The sequence below is a fragment of the Eucalyptus grandis genome, chromosome 3 (assembly GCF_016545825.1).
Source record: "Eucalyptus grandis isolate ANBG69807.140 chromosome 3, ASM1654582v1, whole genome shotgun sequence".
Lineage (NCBI taxonomy): Eukaryota > Viridiplantae > Streptophyta > Magnoliopsida > Myrtales > Myrtaceae > Eucalyptus > Eucalyptus grandis.
In genome coordinates, this window is record NC_052614.1 from 64,190,936 (window position 1) to 64,211,263 (window position 20,328).

At 39.0% G+C, this 20,328-nt stretch overlaps 2 protein-coding genes and 2 pseudogenes across 3 annotated transcripts; all 4 read left to right on the forward strand.

Moving 5' to 3' along the window:
- The first annotated feature begins 769 nt into the window (after positions 1-769).
- Positions 770-5,719, forward strand: LOC108957336 (annotated as a pseudogene).
- A 3,632-nt stretch (positions 5,720-9,351) lies between these two features.
- On the forward strand, positions 9,352-11,166 carry LOC120292052 (receptor kinase-like protein Xa21). Its single transcript, XM_039309913.1, has 2 exons — positions 9,352-9,409; positions 10,298-11,166. Exons 1-2 carry the CDS (start codon positions 9,352-9,354, stop codon positions 11,164-11,166), a joined length of 927 nt encoding a protein of 308 aa, XP_039165847.1.
- Positions 11,167-13,284: 2,118 nt separating this feature from the next.
- On the forward strand, positions 13,285-17,661 carry LOC120291451 (annotated as a pseudogene).
- LOC120291452 (2-oxoglutarate-dependent dioxygenase citB-like) lies at positions 14,380-16,871 on the forward strand. 2 transcript variants are annotated; one of them, XM_039308820.1, is made up of 4 exons: positions 14,380-14,495; positions 15,264-15,320; positions 15,649-15,844; positions 16,152-16,870. In XM_039308820.1, exons 2-4 carry the CDS (start codon positions 15,300-15,302, stop codon positions 16,211-16,213), a joined length of 279 nt encoding a protein of 92 aa, XP_039164754.1. In that variant the 5' UTR covers positions 14,380-14,495; positions 15,264-15,299; the 3' UTR covers positions 16,214-16,870. The 2 variants fall into 2 exon arrangements, 1 of the variants encoding a protein (XP_039164754.1); XR_005549486.1 differs by lacking the exon at positions 14,380-14,495 and having other exon boundaries at positions 15,272-15,320; positions 15,649-15,929; positions 16,152-16,871.
- Positions 17,662-20,328: the final 2,667 nt, after the last annotated feature.

The following is a 20,328-nucleotide window of genomic DNA, read 5'->3' on the forward strand; positions in this document are numbered from 1 at the left end:
TGAGGAACCTTTTTATGTCAATTCTTGGGTAGAATTGGCGATATTGACGTTGGAACTAGGAACCAAGCCAATCTTAGGCTGGTTCTAAGTTTGTTGAAGTGGAAATCGTACTGATTTTCCTTAAATTCAACCTTAAACCAGTTAGTCTAGACTAATTCAATACGTTCGTGGGTTGAATCAGTCTTGATGCTGACCCCTATTTGTATTGATGCATTTTATAGTTGTATTACATAAAATAGAGCATTAAGACAACGACATCTTATCTAATGAATTAAATAAGAGATTTTAAAATACTAATTGTTGATATCCTTCAAAAATCTTTTCATTTGAGATAAGGCCTTACTAGTATGTAAGAGCAATGGAATGGCTCTCCTAGAACCTGTGTTTTTCTTAAGCAAGGGAACTTTTCACGAGAGGTCCCGAGTTCGATCCACGGCGTCGTCGTTGCTTAAGTGCTAGCCACGCCTTACCCGGGGCACGTGGGTGGTGGTTTCCCACGTGTCTCCCCAGGGTTTACTCCGCCGCAAAGTGGTGCACGGGGTTCCCAGGTCACCAAAAAAAAAAAAAAAAATGAAGTATCACAAGAGTAAATTAAAAATAATAAACATGCATGTAAATATAAATATTTTAAAGGTCTTTCCAATTTTAAGATCCATTTATTTCGTATAATAAATTAAAAAATATTTTCTTAAAAATGATTAGTTATACCGAATGGAACAATTAGACAGAAAAAATGCTTTAAAATTTATAGAAAGCATTAAGACGGGGAACGAGGGCATCACCGATGGCCGCATGCCTTCGCCGATTCTTTATTCGTCCTACGCCGTCGTTTTCTCTCGTTCTTTTTCAGCCACTTCTCATCCATCACCTGCAACTCAAATTCCCGTCCGGCCTCGATCATCGTCGGTCGTCATCATCACCGTGAAATCAGTCAGGCGAACGGGACGGCGAGCATGGATGACGCGAACGCCGTCGACGTCGCCGGAGTTCCGGCTTCAAGTCTCAATCTTATCGACCTCTCGAGCTCCGATATCCGACGGTCGGTTTCCCTGCTCAAACAGGTCTTCGATTCTTCCGCCTTTTTCCGCTATTTTCAGTTCGATTTCCGGTACATGAAACCGAGGAAACCGAGGTTTTTTTTTAGTCGAGAGGGACGCTGACGGATGAATCCAATCCGTTGGCCTCAGGCGTGCTTGGATTCCGGCTTTTCTACGTGATCAATCATGGAGTCAGCCAGGACTTGATGGAGGAGGTGTTCGTCCAGAGCAGGCGGTTCTTCGGTCTGCCTTTGAGCGAGAAGATGAAGCTGCTGAGGAACGAGAAGCACCGAGGCTACACTCCTCTGTTCGATCAGGTCCTCGACCCTGCAAATCAGATAAACGGTTTGTGTCTGATCATCTTGCTGAAGATTTTACTGCTTAAAATGGACATAGATGAATAGCTGGTAATTTTGATAGCTTCTTGGAATCAGGTGGTGGTTGAGTAGCAGGTCCTAGAAAACGAAGATGAATTAGTTATTATTCCTATTTTTGATTTTATTCTTGGAGAGAACTGACACAGAAGATGGAGCTAGTTGTTCGAAGTGCTAAGCTCTAAGACAAAGTTTTGGCTGAAACTTATTATTACCCATCTGCTTATCATCTGCTGAAGATTGTTCGAGCAGTAATGAATTTATTGACGTTTTATAGGAGATTATAAGGAGGGATACTACATAGGAGTGGAAGTACCAGAGGACGATCTCGTGCGCAGAAGCCTCATTTTGGACCAAACCTCTGGCCTTCTGAGGGTAAACTGCTGTTTAACGTAATTTCTGTCTGACATAAATCAGTTGTTGATCGTGGATGTTTATTTTGGTTTCATTGTTGTATTTTGACTAGATATATTGCCAAGATGGAGGCAGGCGATGGAAAAATTTCATTGTCAAGCATTGTGAGTTTTTACTATAGATGATATGGAGCAATTTTGAAGGTGGCCCAATGGGAGTTAAATTGCCTCTGACTTCTGAACTGAATATGCTCTCTTGGCCTCTCATCCTGTGTTGGCCAACGTAAAACTCTTCTGGTTATTTGTAGCGGCCGATTAAACAATTTTGTGGGGTATTGTTCCAAAGCTACTATGCTACAATATGAACCACTTATTTTTAGCCGTCGAAATTTACCATTAATCACACTGACCAAGAGCCTCAACGCAAGTGTCTAATTGCTTACAATGGGATGGCTGATATTACAGTCAATAGGGTCTCCAACTCTAAATCATTTAACTTTTAGATCCAAGAGTAATGCCTAGATGATCTTTGTGGCAAGATTAAGTGTAATTTGTTGCTATAAACAAAGCATGGTAGTCAATTTCGTAATTTTTTTTTTATTTGTAAATGTGCACACTCAGAAATGTGGCAAAAGTAGTTACAAGGATCATTGCTCTAGCACTTGATCTGGAGGCTGATTTTTTTGAGAAGCCAGAAATACTTGGCGAGCCTATTGCGACCTTGCGCTTGTTGCACTATGAAGGTAGATTTTACTTCAATAAACTTTATATTAAACCCTGCAAATTTTTCTTCTCATCCGGTGGAAATTCTTTTCTTTGTTTAGGTCTAGTCTCTGATCCCTTTAAAGGAATATATGGAGCTGGGGCACATTCGGACTTTGGATTTATTACCTTGTTGGCAACAGATGATGTCCCGGGTCTCCAAGTATGAAACTTTCTCCTATAAAACTGTTGGTGCAGACTTTATGCCTAGTTATAATGCATGAAACTTTTTGAACTTATTCAGATTTGCAAGAACAAGGATGCTAAACCTCCGAAATGGGAATATGTGCAACCTATGAGAGGGTAAAGCCCAACTGCATTACAATGGTGAATTTGAGATGATTATGTTAGAGATCTCATATTTAGAGTAATGCTTTTGGTGGAAGATCATCATGTTAGGATTTATATTCTTATGATTCATGGCTTACAAATATAACTTGCAATAACTTTGTTTTAATCTTGTACTTCTGGTTTATTGGGGAATGTGCACTGTTTCCCCTTATACGCATGATTAAAAGATTGCTTCATGTCAGTGTTAGGTGGAATATTACCCCAATACTTGTGACAACTTTTTGACAAAAAATGCTTCTTTGTCTGACCCCGATCTGCTACTATAGTTCTTGATTGTACAAAGGCAGCGATATTCTAGTTTAGAGAGAGTAATATTGTCAGATGAGTGATAAAGATGGATTTCCATTTATTAACTTAGAGAGGTGCCCTCATCCACATTTATATTCCTTTCTGCAATTTGCATCTAAGTGTACATATTAACTTCGATCAGTTTAATCCTTCTGATGCCTTGCTGATGAACCTCCCTCCCTCCCTCCCTCCCTCCCTCCCTCTTCAAGAAAACACTCTTACACACATTCTCACAATGGTATTCCACCATTCTTTCCTGGTTAATTTTGAGCAGGTCGACAGTCATAGAACTACCATGCATCATATGCATTTTAAAATTACTTATGTAATTACCCTCTTTTAGTTGTTTAGATTATTGCTTAGATTCAGTTATACATAATCATCACAAATACGGAACAGAAGAATCTCACAGTAATCCTGAAAAGTAACATTCTTTCTGTGACTATTTTGTACAGAGCATTCATAGTGAATCTTGGCGATATGCTAGAACGATGGAGCAATTGTATTTTCAGGTAATATGCTTTAATAACAGTCTATATAGATAAATTGGCAAGAGGAAAGCTTTGAACATGAAGGTTGGAGATTATCTTATGGCAGGCTACTATATATTGTTAACCTGTCCCAAACTCCAACAGAATTTCTTCTGTTGCACTCTCTTGGCTCTTTCTGATATCAGTGGCCCATTAGTAGCAAAAGAGCATCTACTCTTGACATTGGTCAGGAAAAATTTCCATGTTAAACACGGTTGTTGAAGATGGTATGATATTTTGGTGACCTACATTAATTTGTACGCGGAGACGAATTTATGAATATCAAACAATAAATTTGCTATTCTAGTGCTTTTATTATCACTCAGCTCTTATTGGTCAACTTTTGGATACTAAACTTTGCATGTGTTCTGGGATCTCTGATGACAGAAATGGCTTAACATGCATTGTCATCATGCACGAGAACATGTTTAAATGATATATGAAATGAGCTTTTTGCTTGAATCTAGTTGGTGTCCTGCTATTCTCTATATTTAGCAAGTCATTCTCTATTCTTTCTCTTTTTGAATTTGAGTTGCTGTTTCTTTTTTTGCTTCATTTTGTCAAATCTATACTTTTGCTTTGCTTTTGCAATCAGGTCCACGCTCCATCGAGTTATAGGGAATGGTCAAGAACGGTATTCTGTAAGGCCTTCTCTCTTTCCACCCACCCACCCACCCACCCACACACACACACACACACAAATATGCATTTCTCCTCATCTTTTGAAATATTCTTCAGATGCCTTTAAGAGAACTTTTAAGCATTGTTGAATGTATTGAAAATATTCTGATTGATTGGTGACCCAAGTCGTGACTACTCCAACCAGAAAAAGGGCAGTTGAAGCTGATCTTGGATAGTTGTGAGCTGATTCAAAAAAAGGTCCTAGTTTTGAGATCATGATCTAGGGGAAAGTCAGTTGAACTTGTGATCATACTCTTAGGAAATTCTTCTCAACTTGAGATTATCATCAAGGATGATCCACATTAGATTTTGCAAAAGAAGCCTAATTCTTTTGCCTTCCCTAGTTAGCATCTTTCATTCATTACGTTCTCCATTCTTATTGACTTCTTTTGCTAATATTTCTGTTAAGAAAAGATTCTATTTATGCTCATATTCTCACAAAATGCAGATTGCATCCTTCCTGGAGCCTAACCATGATTGTCTCATTGAGTGCTTGCCAACATGTATGTCTGAGGAAAATCCTCCGAAGTGAGTTGTCTTCTGCAAATTAGTTACTTTCCTATATATCAACAAGATACCACAATTCTACTTCATCTCTTATCAGTTCTCAGTCCTAAGAGCTAGTTCTCCTCCCCAATTTGAATGTCTTTATGCATTGTGCTTGGCTGGCGCTCTGCTTTGAATGCATGTTGAAGTGGATATTGCATATCCAAGGATCATTCAAGCACTTAAGAGGACTGCATCAAGTTTAACTCCATGTTTCATGAGGAAAATATGTTTACTCGTGAATTAGGCATTGACCCGTCCCATATCTGATGAATTGAAATGATCAACCACATGCTCGCGTGCTCTCTTTACAGGGTTGGATCCTTTTTGCGTGGGGATTTGGGCGCTGCGTATAACATAGCTACTCCATTAGTGATTAGACATGGTGCAAATTAGCAAATTTACACCAGCATGGGATCCTAAGTTTGTTCAAAATTGCATCAATTTGCAGGTTTCCGCCCATCCAGTGTCAGACCTACTTGTCCCAAAGATTAGACGATACTCATGCTGATTTAAATGTATACAGAAGGGAAGGAGCTTAGAGTTTGCCATCCGGAGTGGAAGCCTGTCAACCCGCACTTGCCTGAAGTAGGGGTATACTTTCAGAACTCGTACGAATGGGCATAATGAACTTAGAGAAGAGCATCCGATGGAGTACCTACATCATATACAACCAATAATCTGTTTATGTTTACGCATGGAGGCAATAGTTTAGCCGCTTCCGCCTTATTTTGCCCCTAAATTAGCTGTTTGTACATGCCACGCTTTAAGAAAGGAAATGAAAAGGAAATGCCACACACGTCTGAGCACCGACTCTCCTGCGATTCAACGGGTGGGTCTGTCAGCTTTTCCACGATAGTTACATAGATTGCACTGTGCATGCAACTTTCTGCGTGCTTGACAAGATTTTTCTGGACGAGGTGGGCGTGTTGCTAAGCCTACAAAGGATTGAAAATATAACGGGCTGAGGAAGAGAGACCAAAAATTTCCATGTGGATGGGACTATGAGCAGCATTGGCAAGTGCATTTACCGAGATCGTGAGCCACTTTAGCCACGTTGGCCTCTACTTGCCAAAAAATCTTTCTGAGATGTTTCTAAAAGATATATAGATCAGTTCCTCCTTAAAACTCCTTTTGACTCTTGACTATCTAACGCTTCCGCTCTGTTAAAACACAGAAACATGCTTTAGACACAGAGGCTTGGCTCTCTCTCTCTCTCTCTCTCTCTCTCCATAGTGTTGAAAGTATGTGTCAACGTGTAAACGTAAAGAATGGTTATAGACATGGATGAGGGCGTTATTTGATAGTTAGTCTTTCTTTACATTATTTTCCTTTTCCTTTTCCTTTTTTTTTTTAATTGAGACAACCATCTGGTACATTTTGGTATTGAACACTAAGAATAGGTCGAAATTGGTGAACCGTCTATTGATGCATTCAAAAGACTCTGTTCATTATGGAGAGGTTAATCTTTTTAGCATTTGTTGATGTTCTGTTGGCTTCCCTATTGATATTTCGCCCAATTTGGGCAAGGGTGAAGGAACGGGCTTTATAGTTTTACAATTTAAAGTCACCATGACACGCACAAAGTTTGTATAATTTTCTTCATCAAACATCAACTTCATAGAATTGTTATTGGTGACATATTTCATTTAAATTAGGGTTAATACCTTGAAAAACCCCAAACTTGTACACCTGTGACAAATTTACCAAAAATTATTTTTTTTTAACCATAAAAAACTCTAAATTGGTACACTTGTGACAAATTTATCCCAACTGACCATAAAAACCCTAAACCGGTACATTTATGACAAATTTACTCCAAACTAATTTATTTGACATAAAAAACTCCAAAATGATAAATTTGTGACAAATGTAGTCTCCACTAAATTGGATTAATACCACAAAAAATTACAAAAATTGTAAACTATGACAAATGGAGCGTAAAATCCCAAATTAGTATACCAATCAACTGTCACATGTCATTTAACTTAATATTTTGATGGTAGAATTTAACAAAAACTAACCGAAGGTAAATTTGTCACAAGTGTACAAGTTTGGGGTAAATTTGTTAAAGGTATATTAGTTTAAGGTATTTTGTGGTCAAAAAAATAATTTTGGGTAAATTTGTCACAGGTGTACCAGTTTGGGATTTTTCAGGGTATTAACCTTTTAAATTAATAGATGAAAGGATGACAAAAAGCATATTAATTATATTACAAATCTAATTAAACCAATTGAAAGTTGCGGGAAGATATTTCACATTAATCAAAAGTGATTTAATTAAATTGATTGAAAGTTCAAATATGACATGAAGCATAGATAAAATTTGACAAATTACTTGTAACATAATCTCTTCCAGCAGTAGGAACTTTCAATCAATCAACTTCCCAAGAGACACTTGGTATTGCCCCTGCAGGAAAGTCATGACAGTTATCACAAAACCTTTTCACATTCGTGCCTTGGAGAATTGGTCCAAAGGTCCATTTGTACACTCAAAGAGTTGAAAGTAAGTGACGTAAAGAATGGGCCATGGACGTGATTGAGGGACATCATTTGATAGTTAGTCTTTCTGTATATTGTTTTTTCTTTTTTTCTTTTTTGTACCTGATTGAGACAACCATTTGGTAGGTTTTGGTATTGAATACTAAGAATAGGTCAAAATTAGCAAGCTGTCTATTGATGCAATCAATAGAGACTGTTCATTATGGAGAAGTTCATCTTTTAGCATTTGTTGATGTTCTATTGGCTTCCCTATTGATGTTTCGCCAAATCTGGGCGAGGGCAAAGGAATAGGTATTGTAATTTTACAATTTAAAGTCACCATGACATGCACAAAGTCTGCGTAATTTTCTCCATCAAACATTAGCTTTATAAAATTTTTATCCATGACATATTTCATTTATATTAATAGATGAAAGGATGACAAAAAGCATATTAAATATATTACGGATCTCATTAGACCAATTGAAAGTTGCGAGAAGATGTTTCACATTTAGCAAAAGTGATTTAATTGAATCGATTGAAAGTTCAAATATGACATGAAGCATGGATAAAATTTGATAGACTACTAGTAACTTTATCTCTTCTAGCAGTAGGAACTTTGAATTAGTCAACTTCCCATGAGACACTTGATATTGCCTCTGCAAGAACGTCACAACAATTATTACAAAACCTTTTCACATTCGTGCCTTAGAGCATTGGTCCAAACATCGTTTTGTACCCTTATAGAGTTGAAAGTAAGTGTGAACGTGTAAACATAAAGAACGGGCTGTAGACATGATTGTAGGACATCATTTGATAGTTAGTCTTTCTTTACATTGTTTTTTTTTTTTTCATAATTAAGACAACCATTTGGTAGGTTTTGGTATTGAACACTAAGAATAGGTCAAAATTAGGGAACCATCTATTGATGCAATCAAAAGAGATTCTTTCATTATGGAAAAGTCCATCTTTTTAGCATATGTTAATGTTCTATTGATGTTTCAGCTTGCAATCAAAAGAGATTCTTTCATTATGGAAAAGTCCATCTTTTTAGCATATGTTAATGTTCTATTGATGTTTCAGCTTGTCATTTGTTCCAGCAACTTCATAGATCAATTGTCTCTCCTCCACTTCAAATCAATGATGGAAGTCAGCTCGACGAACACCATCAAAGGCGGCAATTGGACGGTGGAAGCAAATTTCTGCGAATGGATTGGTGTCGTCTGTAGCAACCGAGTAGAGAGTCACAACTTTAGACCTCTCGCACATGGGTCTCCACGGAAGACTCCCTATCCTAAGAATCTCTCTCTTGGCTTCTCTTGATCTCTGCAGCAACAATTTTTATGAAAGAATTCTGATAGAAGTTGGTCATTTATGCCGCCTGAAAGAACTTATGCTCTAATTGAACCAGTTCGAGGGAAACATTCCTCCTATCTTAATCCAATGCTAGAACCTTGAAGTCATGTCACTCGCGACAAACAGGCTAACGGGTGGCATACCAAGAGAATTCGGCGCCCTCCCTAAGTTGCAACAACTGAGTCTTAGATCAAACGACTTACAAGGTCAAATTCCAAGCTCCCTAGGCAACATATCCACATTGCAAGTCATTATATTGGTCAACGCCACTCTCACAGGTTCGATTCCTTCAGCATTTTTCAATAGATAGCTCACGTAGGTGAATTTGACGTATAATTATCTCTCTGGAACTCTTCCCTTCGATCTTTGCTACCGTTGGCCTAACATTCAGATGCTTGCCCTGAATAAAAATCAATTCAGTGGCCTGCCACCAGAGACGCTAACCCAATGCAAAGAGCTAATCATATTGGGGTTGTCATACAATCGTTTTCGGGGAAGCATTTCTCGAGATATAGGCAGCTTGCAAAAGCTGCAAAAGCTCTATATCTCTTATAACAACTTGACTGGCATGATTCCTCGAACCATCAGTAACATGTCGAGCTTGCACACGCTGGGCATCGCAGCTAACCACATTGAAGGGGAGATTCCGAGTGAGATTGGCAACTTGGTCAATCTGCAAACTAATGGGCCTTGCGGATAATTTGCTAACCGGTGGAGTGCCTCGAGAGATTTTTAATATTTCGTGCTTTATTTGATGGAAAATTCCCTCTATGGAAGCCTTCCCTCAGGTAGAGATCTAAGCCTTCCGAATTTGGAAGAACTATATCTAGCATGCAATGGCTGTGGCAGCAACATCCCGCAGTATTTCTTGAATTTTTCGAACCTAATCATTTTCAAGGTCGGGGACAATCAACTCAGCGGAACCATACATACTGGTTTGGCAACTTGAAGAGCCTTGAATTCTATAATATTGCGTTAAATAAGCTAATAGGAGAGACATATGGTTCGGAGCTCGGTTTTCTCTCTACTTTATCTAATTGTCCGTCGCGACAAGTCTTGTCGTTGGGAGGCAACCCGCTTTGTGGCTCCATGCCAGAATCTATCAAAAACTTCCCCATTTCCCTACAAATTCTAATTGCTCCCAATTGTCAAATAAGAGGTCGTGTTCCCGAGGAAATGGGTTTCTTGAAGAGATTGACTTTACTAGATTTGGGTAATGCTCCAGACAGCAACATCCCATCATCGATCGGATGACTAGAAAGGTTGCAAAGGCTGTATCTTGATAATAACCATCTTGAAGGACCGATCCCCGATGAGATAAGCAACTTGACAAGTTTAGGAGAGTTGGTGCCCGGGCAAAATAGGATATCGGGATCAATCCCAAATTGCATTTAAAACTTTAGCAGCTTTCATATGTTTTCTCATAAGCTTGAATAACATGACATCGGTTATACCATTTAGTTTGTGGGGCCTTCAAGAATTCATCTTCCTCAATCTGTCACTCATTTATTTCAGTGGATGACTACCCCTTGAAATAGGGAAGCTAAGAGCTATAGAGAGCATCGATGTTTCTTGGAACCGATTTACTAGTGCCATACTGAGTTCCACCCAGGAGTTTGAGAGCCTTGCTTCTCTCAACTTGTTGAGGAACTCGTTTCAAGGATCCATGCCACAATCAATTGGCCATCTCAAAGGATTGGAGTTCCTCGATCTCTCCTACATTGAGTTATCAAACACAATACTTGAGTCCTTGGAAGGACTTGCATATCTACAAATTTTGAACTTGTCCTTTAATAAGCTATCAGGAGAGATTCCTAATTGCAGACCCTTTGGAAATTTCCTAGCTCTCTCTTTCAATGGGAATGAAGCACTTTATGGAAATGCGATTTTTCAAGTCCCACGATGCAAAGAAAATGGAAGGAAATCATCAAGGGACAAGTGGCTCCATATACTATACATTGTTGTTCCAATTTTATTAGCTATACTTTTAGTCCTCGTCATTTACTTGCTTAGAAAGAGTGGGAGTACCAGTAAAGCTTTAGTTTCGATGGAGAACTTGCCTAGAATTGGCCACCCGATGATATCATATCGGGAGCTTTGCTTGGCTACTAACAACTTCGGCGAAAGCAATTTGCTCAAAGCAGGAAGCTTTAGCTCTGTATATAAAGGTACTTTGGCCAATGGGATAGACATCGCAATCAAAGTACTAAATCTCCATATCGAAGGTGATCTGAAAGGTTTTGATGTAGAATGCGATGCTTTTCGTATAATCCGACATTGCAATCTCGTCAAGGTGATTAGCACGTGCACGAATGCAAATCTGAGAGCTTTGGTATTGCAATACGTGCCTTGTGGGAGCTTAGAGAAGTGGCTGTACTCCAACAATTACAATTTGGATCTCCATTAGCGAGTGAAGATAATGGTTGACGTTGCAACGGCGGTCGAGTATCTCCATCATGATTAATTGGAACCCACTGTGCACTGCGATTTGAAGCCTAGCAATATTCTTCTAAATGAGGGCCTAGTTGCACAAGTTTGTGACTTTGGAATTGCCAAGATTTTGGTTGAAAGCAAGCTTGAAGCACAAACCCAAACTCTCGACACGATAGTTTACATTGCTCTAGGTACATTTGCCGAATATTAGCTAATTCAACCCTTTCATTGCCAATATACTGGTATAATGTAATAGAGATATATTAGCACTTGTATGCCTCTTGATCTTATTACTTATGTCCTAAAAAGAAATAGATCAATTGCTAATGTTCTTATGCCACAAACTATGATGCTTTCAGAGTATGGTTCGGAAGTAAAGTCTCTTACAAAGGAAATTTATATGACTTCAGCATATTGTTGTTGGAAGTGATTACTGGGAAGAAGCCAACCGGTGAAATGTTCAATGCAGATCTCAGTTTGAGGCAATGGATAGATGCAGCAATTCCAAAGAGAGTGCTTGACATTATGGATAGCAAAATCCTTTGCATGAAATATGAAGATCTGACACTTTTGAAATTCAATAGCATAGTCTTCTTGATACTAGAGTTACGGCTAGAATGTTCAAAGGACTTGCTTGAGGAAATAATGGACATGAAAATTGTCGTGGTTAAGCTCAACAAGATCGAGTTGTCACTTCCTTGACAAGAAAACAAGTCCAAGAGCAGCTAAGAGAATTTGAACATAGCATTTTCATATTTTGTACTTAGTAATTTCATTTCTATTGCATTGTGTGTATGACTTTACAAGATGATTCCTAATCTTCTTTTAAGCTTTCTGAATTAGAGGGAAACAATTCAAACCCCAACTAGATTTGCAATTGAGAGTCTAACTCATGTCCAACTTCAGAAGGTGTAGCGGCTGCCATGTTCTCTAAGTAAAAACTGTGTCCGAGGGTTGGTAGATTTGCCAGTGACAAACTTTATTTCCTTGAAGCTCTACTTCTTCTCGCGTCACGCTAGGCAGGGCCCATGAGCCTTGCATGTCAAGCTGGCAGGGCCAGACTTAAGATCCATTTATGGATATTCTTAATTGTCCCTATTTTAATTCGCGCCAAAATTATTTATCCATGATTGAATATTCTTATATATATATATATATATATATATATATATATATATATATATATATGTAAATAGATATAGATATAGGATATACACTATCAATATCCAAGAAGCATATGTTCCATCTCAAAATGTCCCACTCAAACAAATGGAAAAAGGCTTTTTTAACTACTTCCGATATTTAAGCACCGGAGCAAATACCAATGGCTACCCTTTTTGTATCGACTCATTTTAGTGTTGCTTGTTACATTACATAAAGCGTCAGTTAATGTGTAGGCATTCGTGCATTTTTGTACTTGGATGAGCATGCATGTAATTCATATGATTGGTGGAATGTGATTAATACGCTTTTATGGGGTCATATCGTTCAAACGTCTTTTCATTTGAGATAAGGCCTTGCTAGTTTGGAAGAGCAACGAAAAATGGAACAGCTTTCCTAGAATTTGTATTTTTCTTAGCCATTTAAAAATTAAATATCACAAGAATAAATTAAAAAGAATAAACATGCATGTAAATATAAATATTTTTAAGGTTTTTCAAATTTTAAGGTCTGTTTATTTTGTTGAAAATAAATGAATTATTTTTTTTTAAAATGATTATTTATATCGAATAGAATAATTACTCAGCAAAAATGCTTTAAAATCTGCAGAAAGCATTAGGATGGAGGAACGAGGACTGCACCGATGGCCGCACCGAATATCCGTGCTGATTCTTTAAACGTCCCACGCCGTCGTTTTTCCTCTTCTTTTTCTCAGCCCCGTGTCTTCCATCACCCCCAACTCAAATTCCCGTCCGGCGTCGATCGTCGTCGGTCGTCATCATCACCGCGAAATCCGTCAGGCGAACGGACGGCGAGCATGGATGACGCGAACGCCGTCGACGTTGCCGGAGTTCCGGCTTCCACTCTCAACCTCATCGACCTCTCGAGCTCCGATATCCGACGGTCGGCGTCCCTGCTCAAACAAGTCTTCGATTCTCCCGCCTTTTTCCGCTATGTTTAGTTCGATTTCTGGTACATGAAACCGAGGAAACCGAGATTTTTCGAGTCGAGGGGGACGCTGACGGATGAAGCCAATCCGTTGGCCTCTAGGTGTGCTTGGATTCCGGCTTTTTCTACGTGATCAATCATGGAGTCAGCCAGGACTTGACGGAGGAGATGTTCGTCCAGAGCAGGCGGTTCTTCGGTCTGCCTTTGAGCGAGAAGATGAAGCTGTTGAGGAACGAGAAGCATCGAGGCTACACTCCTCTGTTCGATCAGGTCCTCCACCCTGCAAATCAGATAAACAGTTTGTGTCTGAAGATTTTGCTTCTTAAAATGGACATAGATGCATCAGATATTGCCAAATTCTTGTAATTTTGAAGGTGGCCAGTGGGAGTTAAATTGCCTCAGACATCTGAACTGAATATGCTCTCTTGGGGTCTTGTCCTATGTTGGCCAAAGTAAAACTCTTCTGGTCATTTGTAGCGGCTGATTAGACAATTTTGTGGGGTATTGTTCCAAAGCTACCATGCTGCAATATGAACAAGTTTTTAGCTTTCGAGATTTACCATTAATCACACTGACCAAGAGCCTCAACGCAAGTGTCTAATTGCTTACAGTGGGATGGCTGATATTACAGTCGGGTCTCCAACTCTAAATCATTTGACTCTTGGATCTAAGAGTAATGCCTAGATGATCTATATACAGAGCGATGGTAGTCAATTTGGTAATTCTTTGATTTGTAAATGTGCACACTCAGAAATGTGGCAAAAGTAGTTGCAAGAATCATTGCTCTAGCACTTGATCTGGAGGCTGATTTTTTTAAATGCCAGCAATACTCGGTGAGCCTATTATGACCTTGTGCTTGTTGCACTATGAAGGTACATTTTACTTCAATAAACTTCATAATAAACCCTGCGATTCTCTCTTCTCATCCGGTTGAAATTCCTTTCCTTGTTTAGGTCTAGTCTCAGATCCCTCTGAAGGAATATATGGAACTGGGGCACATTCAGACTTTGGTTTTAGTACCTTGTTGGCAACAGATGATGTCTCAGGTCTCCAAGTATGAGATTTTCACCTATAAAACTGTTGGTGCAGACTTTATGCCTAGTTATGATGCATGAAACTTTTTGAACTTATTCACATTTGCAAGAACAAGGATGCTAAACCTCCAACATGGAAATATGTGCAACCTATGAGAGGGTAAAGCCCAACTGCATTATAATTGTGAATTTGAGATGATTATGTTAGAGATCTCATATTTAGAGTAACGCTTTTGGTGAAAGATCATCATGATAGGATTGTTATTCTAATGATTCGTGGCTTACAAATATAACTTTCAAAAACTTTGTTTTTAATCTTTACTTATGTTTTATTAGGGAATGTGCACTGTTTCCCCTCACATGCATGATTGGAAGATTGCTTCATGCCAATGTTGGGTAGAATATTACCCCACTACTTGTAAATTTTTATGACAAAAATCCTTCTTTGTCTGACCCTGATCTGCTACTATAGTTCTTGTTTGTACAAAGGCAGTGATATGCCAGTTTAGAGAGATTATTATTGTCAGATGGGGTGACAAGGATCGATTTCCTTTTAATTACTTAGAGAGGTGCCCTCATCCACATATCCTCTCCTTTCTGCAATTTGCATCTATATAAGTGTACATTTTGATCAGTTTAATCCTTCTGGTGCTTTGTTGATGAACCTCCCTTCCTTCCTTTTATCACAAACACTCTTACACACAAGAACACAATGGTATTCCACCATTCTTTCCTGGTTAATTTTGAGCAAGTCAACAGTTATAGAACTACCACGATCATGCGCATTCTACAATTACTTATGTAGTTACCCTCTTTTAGTTGTTTAGTTTATCGCTTAGATTCAGTTATACATAATCATCGCAAATGCGGGACAGAAGACTCACGGTAATCCTGAAAAGTAACATTCTTCTGTGCCTATTTTGTACAGAGCTTTCATAATAAATCTTGGTGATATGCTAGAGCAATGGAGCAATTGTATTTTCAGGTAATATGCTTTAATAACAGTCTATAAAGATAAATTGGCATGAGTAAAGCTTTGAACATGAAGGTTGGAGATTATATTATGGCAGGCAACTCTATATTGTTAACCTGTCCAAAACTCCACCAGAATTTCCTCTGTTGCGCCCTCTTGGCTCTTTCTAATATCAGTGGCCCGTTAGTAGCGACGGTTGGTGTCCCTGCTCAAACAAGTCTTCGATTCTCCTGCCTTTTCTGCTATGTTTAGTTCGATTTCCGGTACATGAAACCGAGGAAACCAAAATTTTCGAGTCGAGAGGGACACTGATGGATGAATCCAATCCGTTGGCCTCTAGGCATGCTTGGATGCTGGCTTTTTCTACGTGATCAATCATGGAGTCAACCCGGACTTGATGGAGGAGGTGTTCGTCCAGAGCAGGCAGTTCTTTGGTCTGCCTTTGAGAGAGAAAACGAAGCTGCTGAGGAACAAGAAGCACCGAGGCTACACTCCTCTGTTCGATCAGGTCCTCCACCCTGCAAATCAGATAAACAGTTTGTGTCTGATCATCCTGCTGAAGATTTTACTGCTTAAAGTGGACATGGATGAATAGCTGGTGATTTTGATGGCTGTAATCAGGTGGTGGTTGAGTAGCATTTCCTAGGAAAGGAAGGTCAATTAGTTATTATTCCTGTTTTCGGTTGTGTCCTTGGAGAGAACTGCCACAGAATTAGGAGTTTGAATTGCTAAAACATGGCCATGAACTCAAGTCAGAGATTTGGATGAAACTTGTAATTACCTATCTGCTTATCATCTTCTAAAGATTGGTCGAGCAGTAATGAATTTATTGACGTTTTGTAGGAGATTATAAGGAGGGATACTACTTACGAGTGGAAGTACCAGAGGACGATCCTCGTGCGTAGTAGCCTCATTTTGGACTGAACCCCAGGCCTTCTGAGGGTAAACTGCTGTTTAATGTAATTTCTGTCCAACTTAAATCAGTTGTTGATTGTGGATGTTTATTTTGGTTTCATTGTAGTATTTTGAGTAGAAATATTGCCAAGATGGAGGCAGGCGATGGAAAATTTCGTTGTCAAGCATCGTGAGTCTTTACTATAGATGATGATATAGAGCCATAGGCATTAATTTTTCTTGCTAGTTCCCGGATGTAAATTTTATTCCATCCAAGTAAAAGATAATACATAGATCTTCTGTTTCTCTGATGGGGTATTTTGGGCATTTTCAGTACCCGATAGTCACTATCGCCCCCTTCTATATGCATCAGACATTGCCAAATTCCTGTATTTTTGAAGGTGGCCCAATGGGAGTTAAATTGCCTCTGCCTTTTGAACTGAATATGCTCTCTTGGGCTCTTATCCTACGTTGGCCAAAGTGAAACTCTTCTGGTTATTTGTAGCGGCTGATTAAACAATTTTCTGGGGTATTGTTCCAAAGCTGCTATGCTACAATATGAACCAGTTATTTTTAGCTGTCAAGATTTATCATTAATCACACTGACCAAGAGCCTCAACGCAAGGGTCTAATTGCTTACAGTGGGATGGCTGATATTACAGTCAATAGGGTCTCCAACTCTATATCATTTGACTTTTAGATCCAAGCTTAATGCCTAGATGATCTATGTGGCAAGATTAAGTGTAATTTGTTGCTATAAACAAAGCGATGGTATTCAATTTGGTAATTTACTTATTTGTAAACGTGCACACTCAGAAATGTCGCAAAAGTAGTTGCAAGGATCAATGCTCTAGCACTTGATCTGGAGGCTGAATTTTTTTACAAGCCAGAAATACTCGGCAAGCCTATTGTGACCTTGTGCTTGTTGCACTATGAAGGTAGACTTTACTTAAATAAATTTTATAATAAATCCTGCAAATTTTTCTTCTCATCCGGTGGAAATTCCTTTCTTTGTTTAGGTCTAGTCTTTGATCCCTTTAAAGGAATATATAGAGCTGGGGCACATTCGGACTTCGGATTTATTACCTCGTTGGCGACAGATGATGTCCTAGGTCTCCAAATATTAAATTTTCTCCTATAAAACTGTTGGTGCAGACTTTATGCCTAGTTATAATGCTTGAAACTTTTTGAACTTATTCAGATTTGCAAGAACAAGGATGCTAAACCTCCGACATGGGAATATCTGCAACATATGAGAGGGTAAAGCCCAACTGCCTCATAATTGTGAATTTGAGATGATTATGTTGGAGATCTCATATTTAGAGTAATGCTTTTGGTGGAAGATCATCATGTTAGGATTTATATTCTTATGGTTCATGGCTTACAAATATAACTTGCAATAACTTTGTTTTAATCTTGTACTTGTGGTTTATTGGGGAATGTGCAGTGTTTCCCCTTACACGCATGATTGGAAGATTGCTTCATGCCAACGTTGCGTGGATTACTACCCGATACTTGTGACAACCTTTTGACAAAAATCCTTCCCTGTCTGACCCTGATTTGCTACTATAGTTCTTGTTTGTACAAAGGCAGCAATATGCGAGTTTAGAGAGAAAGTAATATTGTCAGGTGGGTGATAAAGATGGGTTTCCATTTATTAACTTAGAGAGGCGCCCTCATCCCCATATCCTTTCCTTTCTGCAATTTGCATCTAAGTGTACATATTAACTTTGATCAGTTTAATCCTTCTGGTGCCTTGCTGATGAACCTCCCTTCCTCTAAGAGAAAACACTCTTACACACATGCATACAATGATATTCCACCATTCTTTCCTGGTTAATTTTGAGCAGGTTAACAGTCAGAGAATTACCATGCATCATATGCATTCTACGATTACTTATGTAATTACCCTCTTTTAGTTGTTTAGATTATTGCTTAGATTTAGTTATACATAATCCTCACAAATACGGGACAGAAAAATCTCATGGTTATCCTCAAAAGTAACATTCTTTCTGTGACTATTTTGTACAGAGCATTCATAGTGAATCTTGGTGATATGCTAGAACGATGGAGCAATTGTATTTTCAGGTAATATGCTTTAATAACAGTCTATATAGATAGATTGGCACGAGGAAAGCTTTGAACATGAAGGTTGGAGATTATCTTATGGCAGGCTACTATATATTGTTAACCTGTCCCAAACTCCACCAGAGTTTCTTCTATTGCACTCTCTTGGCTCTTTCTAATATCAGTGGCCCATTAGTAGCGAAAGAGTATCTACTCTTGACATTGGTTAGGAAAAATTTCCATTTTAAACACGGTTGTTGAAGATGGTATGATGTTTTGATGACCAACATTAATTTCTATACAGAGACGAATTTATGAATATCAAACAATAAAATTGCTGTTCTAGTGCTTTTGTTATCACTCAGCTCTTATTGGTCAACTTTTGGATACTAAACTTTGCATGTGTTCTGGGATCTCTTACCACAGAAAAGGCTTAACATGCATTGTCATCATGCACGAAAACATGTTTAAATGATATATGAAGTGAGCTTTTTGCTTGAATCTAATTGGTGTCCTGCTATTCTCTATATTTAGAAAGTGATTCTCTATTCTTTCCTTTTTTGAATTTGAGTTGCTGTTTTTTTTGCTTCCGTTTGTCAACTCTATACTTTTGCTTTGCTTTTGCAATCAAGTCCAGGCTCCATCGAGTCATAGGGAATGGTCAAGAACGGTATTTTGTAAGGCCTCTCTCTCTCTCTCTCTCTCTCTCTCTCTCTCTCTCTCTCTCTCTCTCTCTCTCTCTCTAATTTCTGGCACTCTTAACTCTTTTGTCGGGTGGTCCATGTTGACAATTCAAAAGTTTTTAGCATGAATCGACTTTGGATGCATCGTCTCTTCATCTTTCAAGCTTTTATGCTGAGGCAGCGGACTAAAGTGATTGACATAAATGGACAGGATACCAGCTCATTCTCTCTAAATTCTGGCACTCTTAACTCTTTCGTCCGGTGGTCTATGTTGACAATTCAAAAGTTTTTAGCACGAATCGACTTTGGATGCATCGTCTCTTCATCTTTCAAGCTTTTATGCTGAGGCGGCGGACTAAAGTGATTGACACAAATGGACAGGTTTCCATCTCATTCTCTCTAAATTCTGGCACTATTAACTCTTTCGTCGGGTGGTTTATGTTGACAATTCAAAAGTTTTTAGCACGAATCAACTTTGGATGCATCGTCTCTTCATCTTTCAAGCTTTTATGCTGAGGCAGCGGACTAAAGTGATTGACATAAATGGACAGGTTTCCAGCTCATTCTCTCTAAAAACTGGCACTCTTTAACTCTTTCGTGGGGTGGTCCATGTTGACAATTCAAAAGTTTTTAGCACGCATCGACTTTGGATGCATTGTCTCTTCATCTTTCAAGCTTTTATGCTGAGGCAGCGGACTAAAGTGATTGACATAAATGGACAGGCTTCCAGCATTGATTGAGAGCAATGTTTTCGTCCGTATGTGCAGTGGCTTCTCGAGGGTTTATGTCATTCATCCCGTGATGAGGGGATATGCTATGTTCTACGTTCGTGTACTGTCTCCATTCATTTATTAGTCATTAGATTTGTGCCACGTGATGTCCCTCTCTCTTTCTCTCTCTGCCCATACCCACGGCAAGGAGAGCACCCCATGAACGCCACTGCAGCCGCTGCCGGCGGCGGCCACGTTTTTCTCTGACACATGCCCTAGATCTTTTCTTGTGCTCGGTCCGAGATTGTTAGGGTCTCGGCTCAATCATGGATCGATCACTCGAATCAACCTCGAGCCATCAATAATTAACAGCTGTCTCCACGTCTCTCTCTCTCTCTCTCTCTCTAACACATGCCCTAGATCTGATCTTTCTTGTGCTCGGTCCGAGATCATTAGGGGACCATGGATCGAGGACTCAAATCAAACTCGAGCCATCAATAATTAACAGCTGTCTCCGCGTCGTCATTTCTATTGGATTATTCCCATATAACACCCACAGAATATATTCCATTGTCCACTAGTCCTAGTGATTTTTAAGTTCTTGTTGTCCTCTAGGGACCCTAGAAAAGTGCAAGAGCCGTCGAAATGAAGCAATAATGACTTGTT

Bases quoted from the DNA above. Each gene is read 5' to 3' on its own strand.
- LOC120291452 (XM_039308820.1), top strand. From the start codon at position 15,300: ATGGAGCAATTGTATTTTCAG. The intron at 15,321-15,648 runs GTAATATGCTTT...GTTGGCCTCTAG, and splicing joins TGGAGCAATTGTATTTTCAG to GCATGCTTGGATGCTGGCTT. The intron at 15,845-16,151 runs GTTTGTGTCTGA...GACGTTTTGTAG, and splicing joins CCCTGCAAATCAGATAAACA to GAGATTATAAGGAGGGATAC.
- LOC120292052 (XM_039309913.1), top strand. From the start codon at position 9,352: ATGTCGAGCTTGCACACGCTGGGCATCGCAGCTAACCACATTGAAGGG. The intron at 9,410-10,297 runs GTGAGATTGGCA...CCCTTGAAATAG, and splicing joins CATTGAAGGGGAGATTCCGA to GGAAGCTAAGAGCTATAGAG.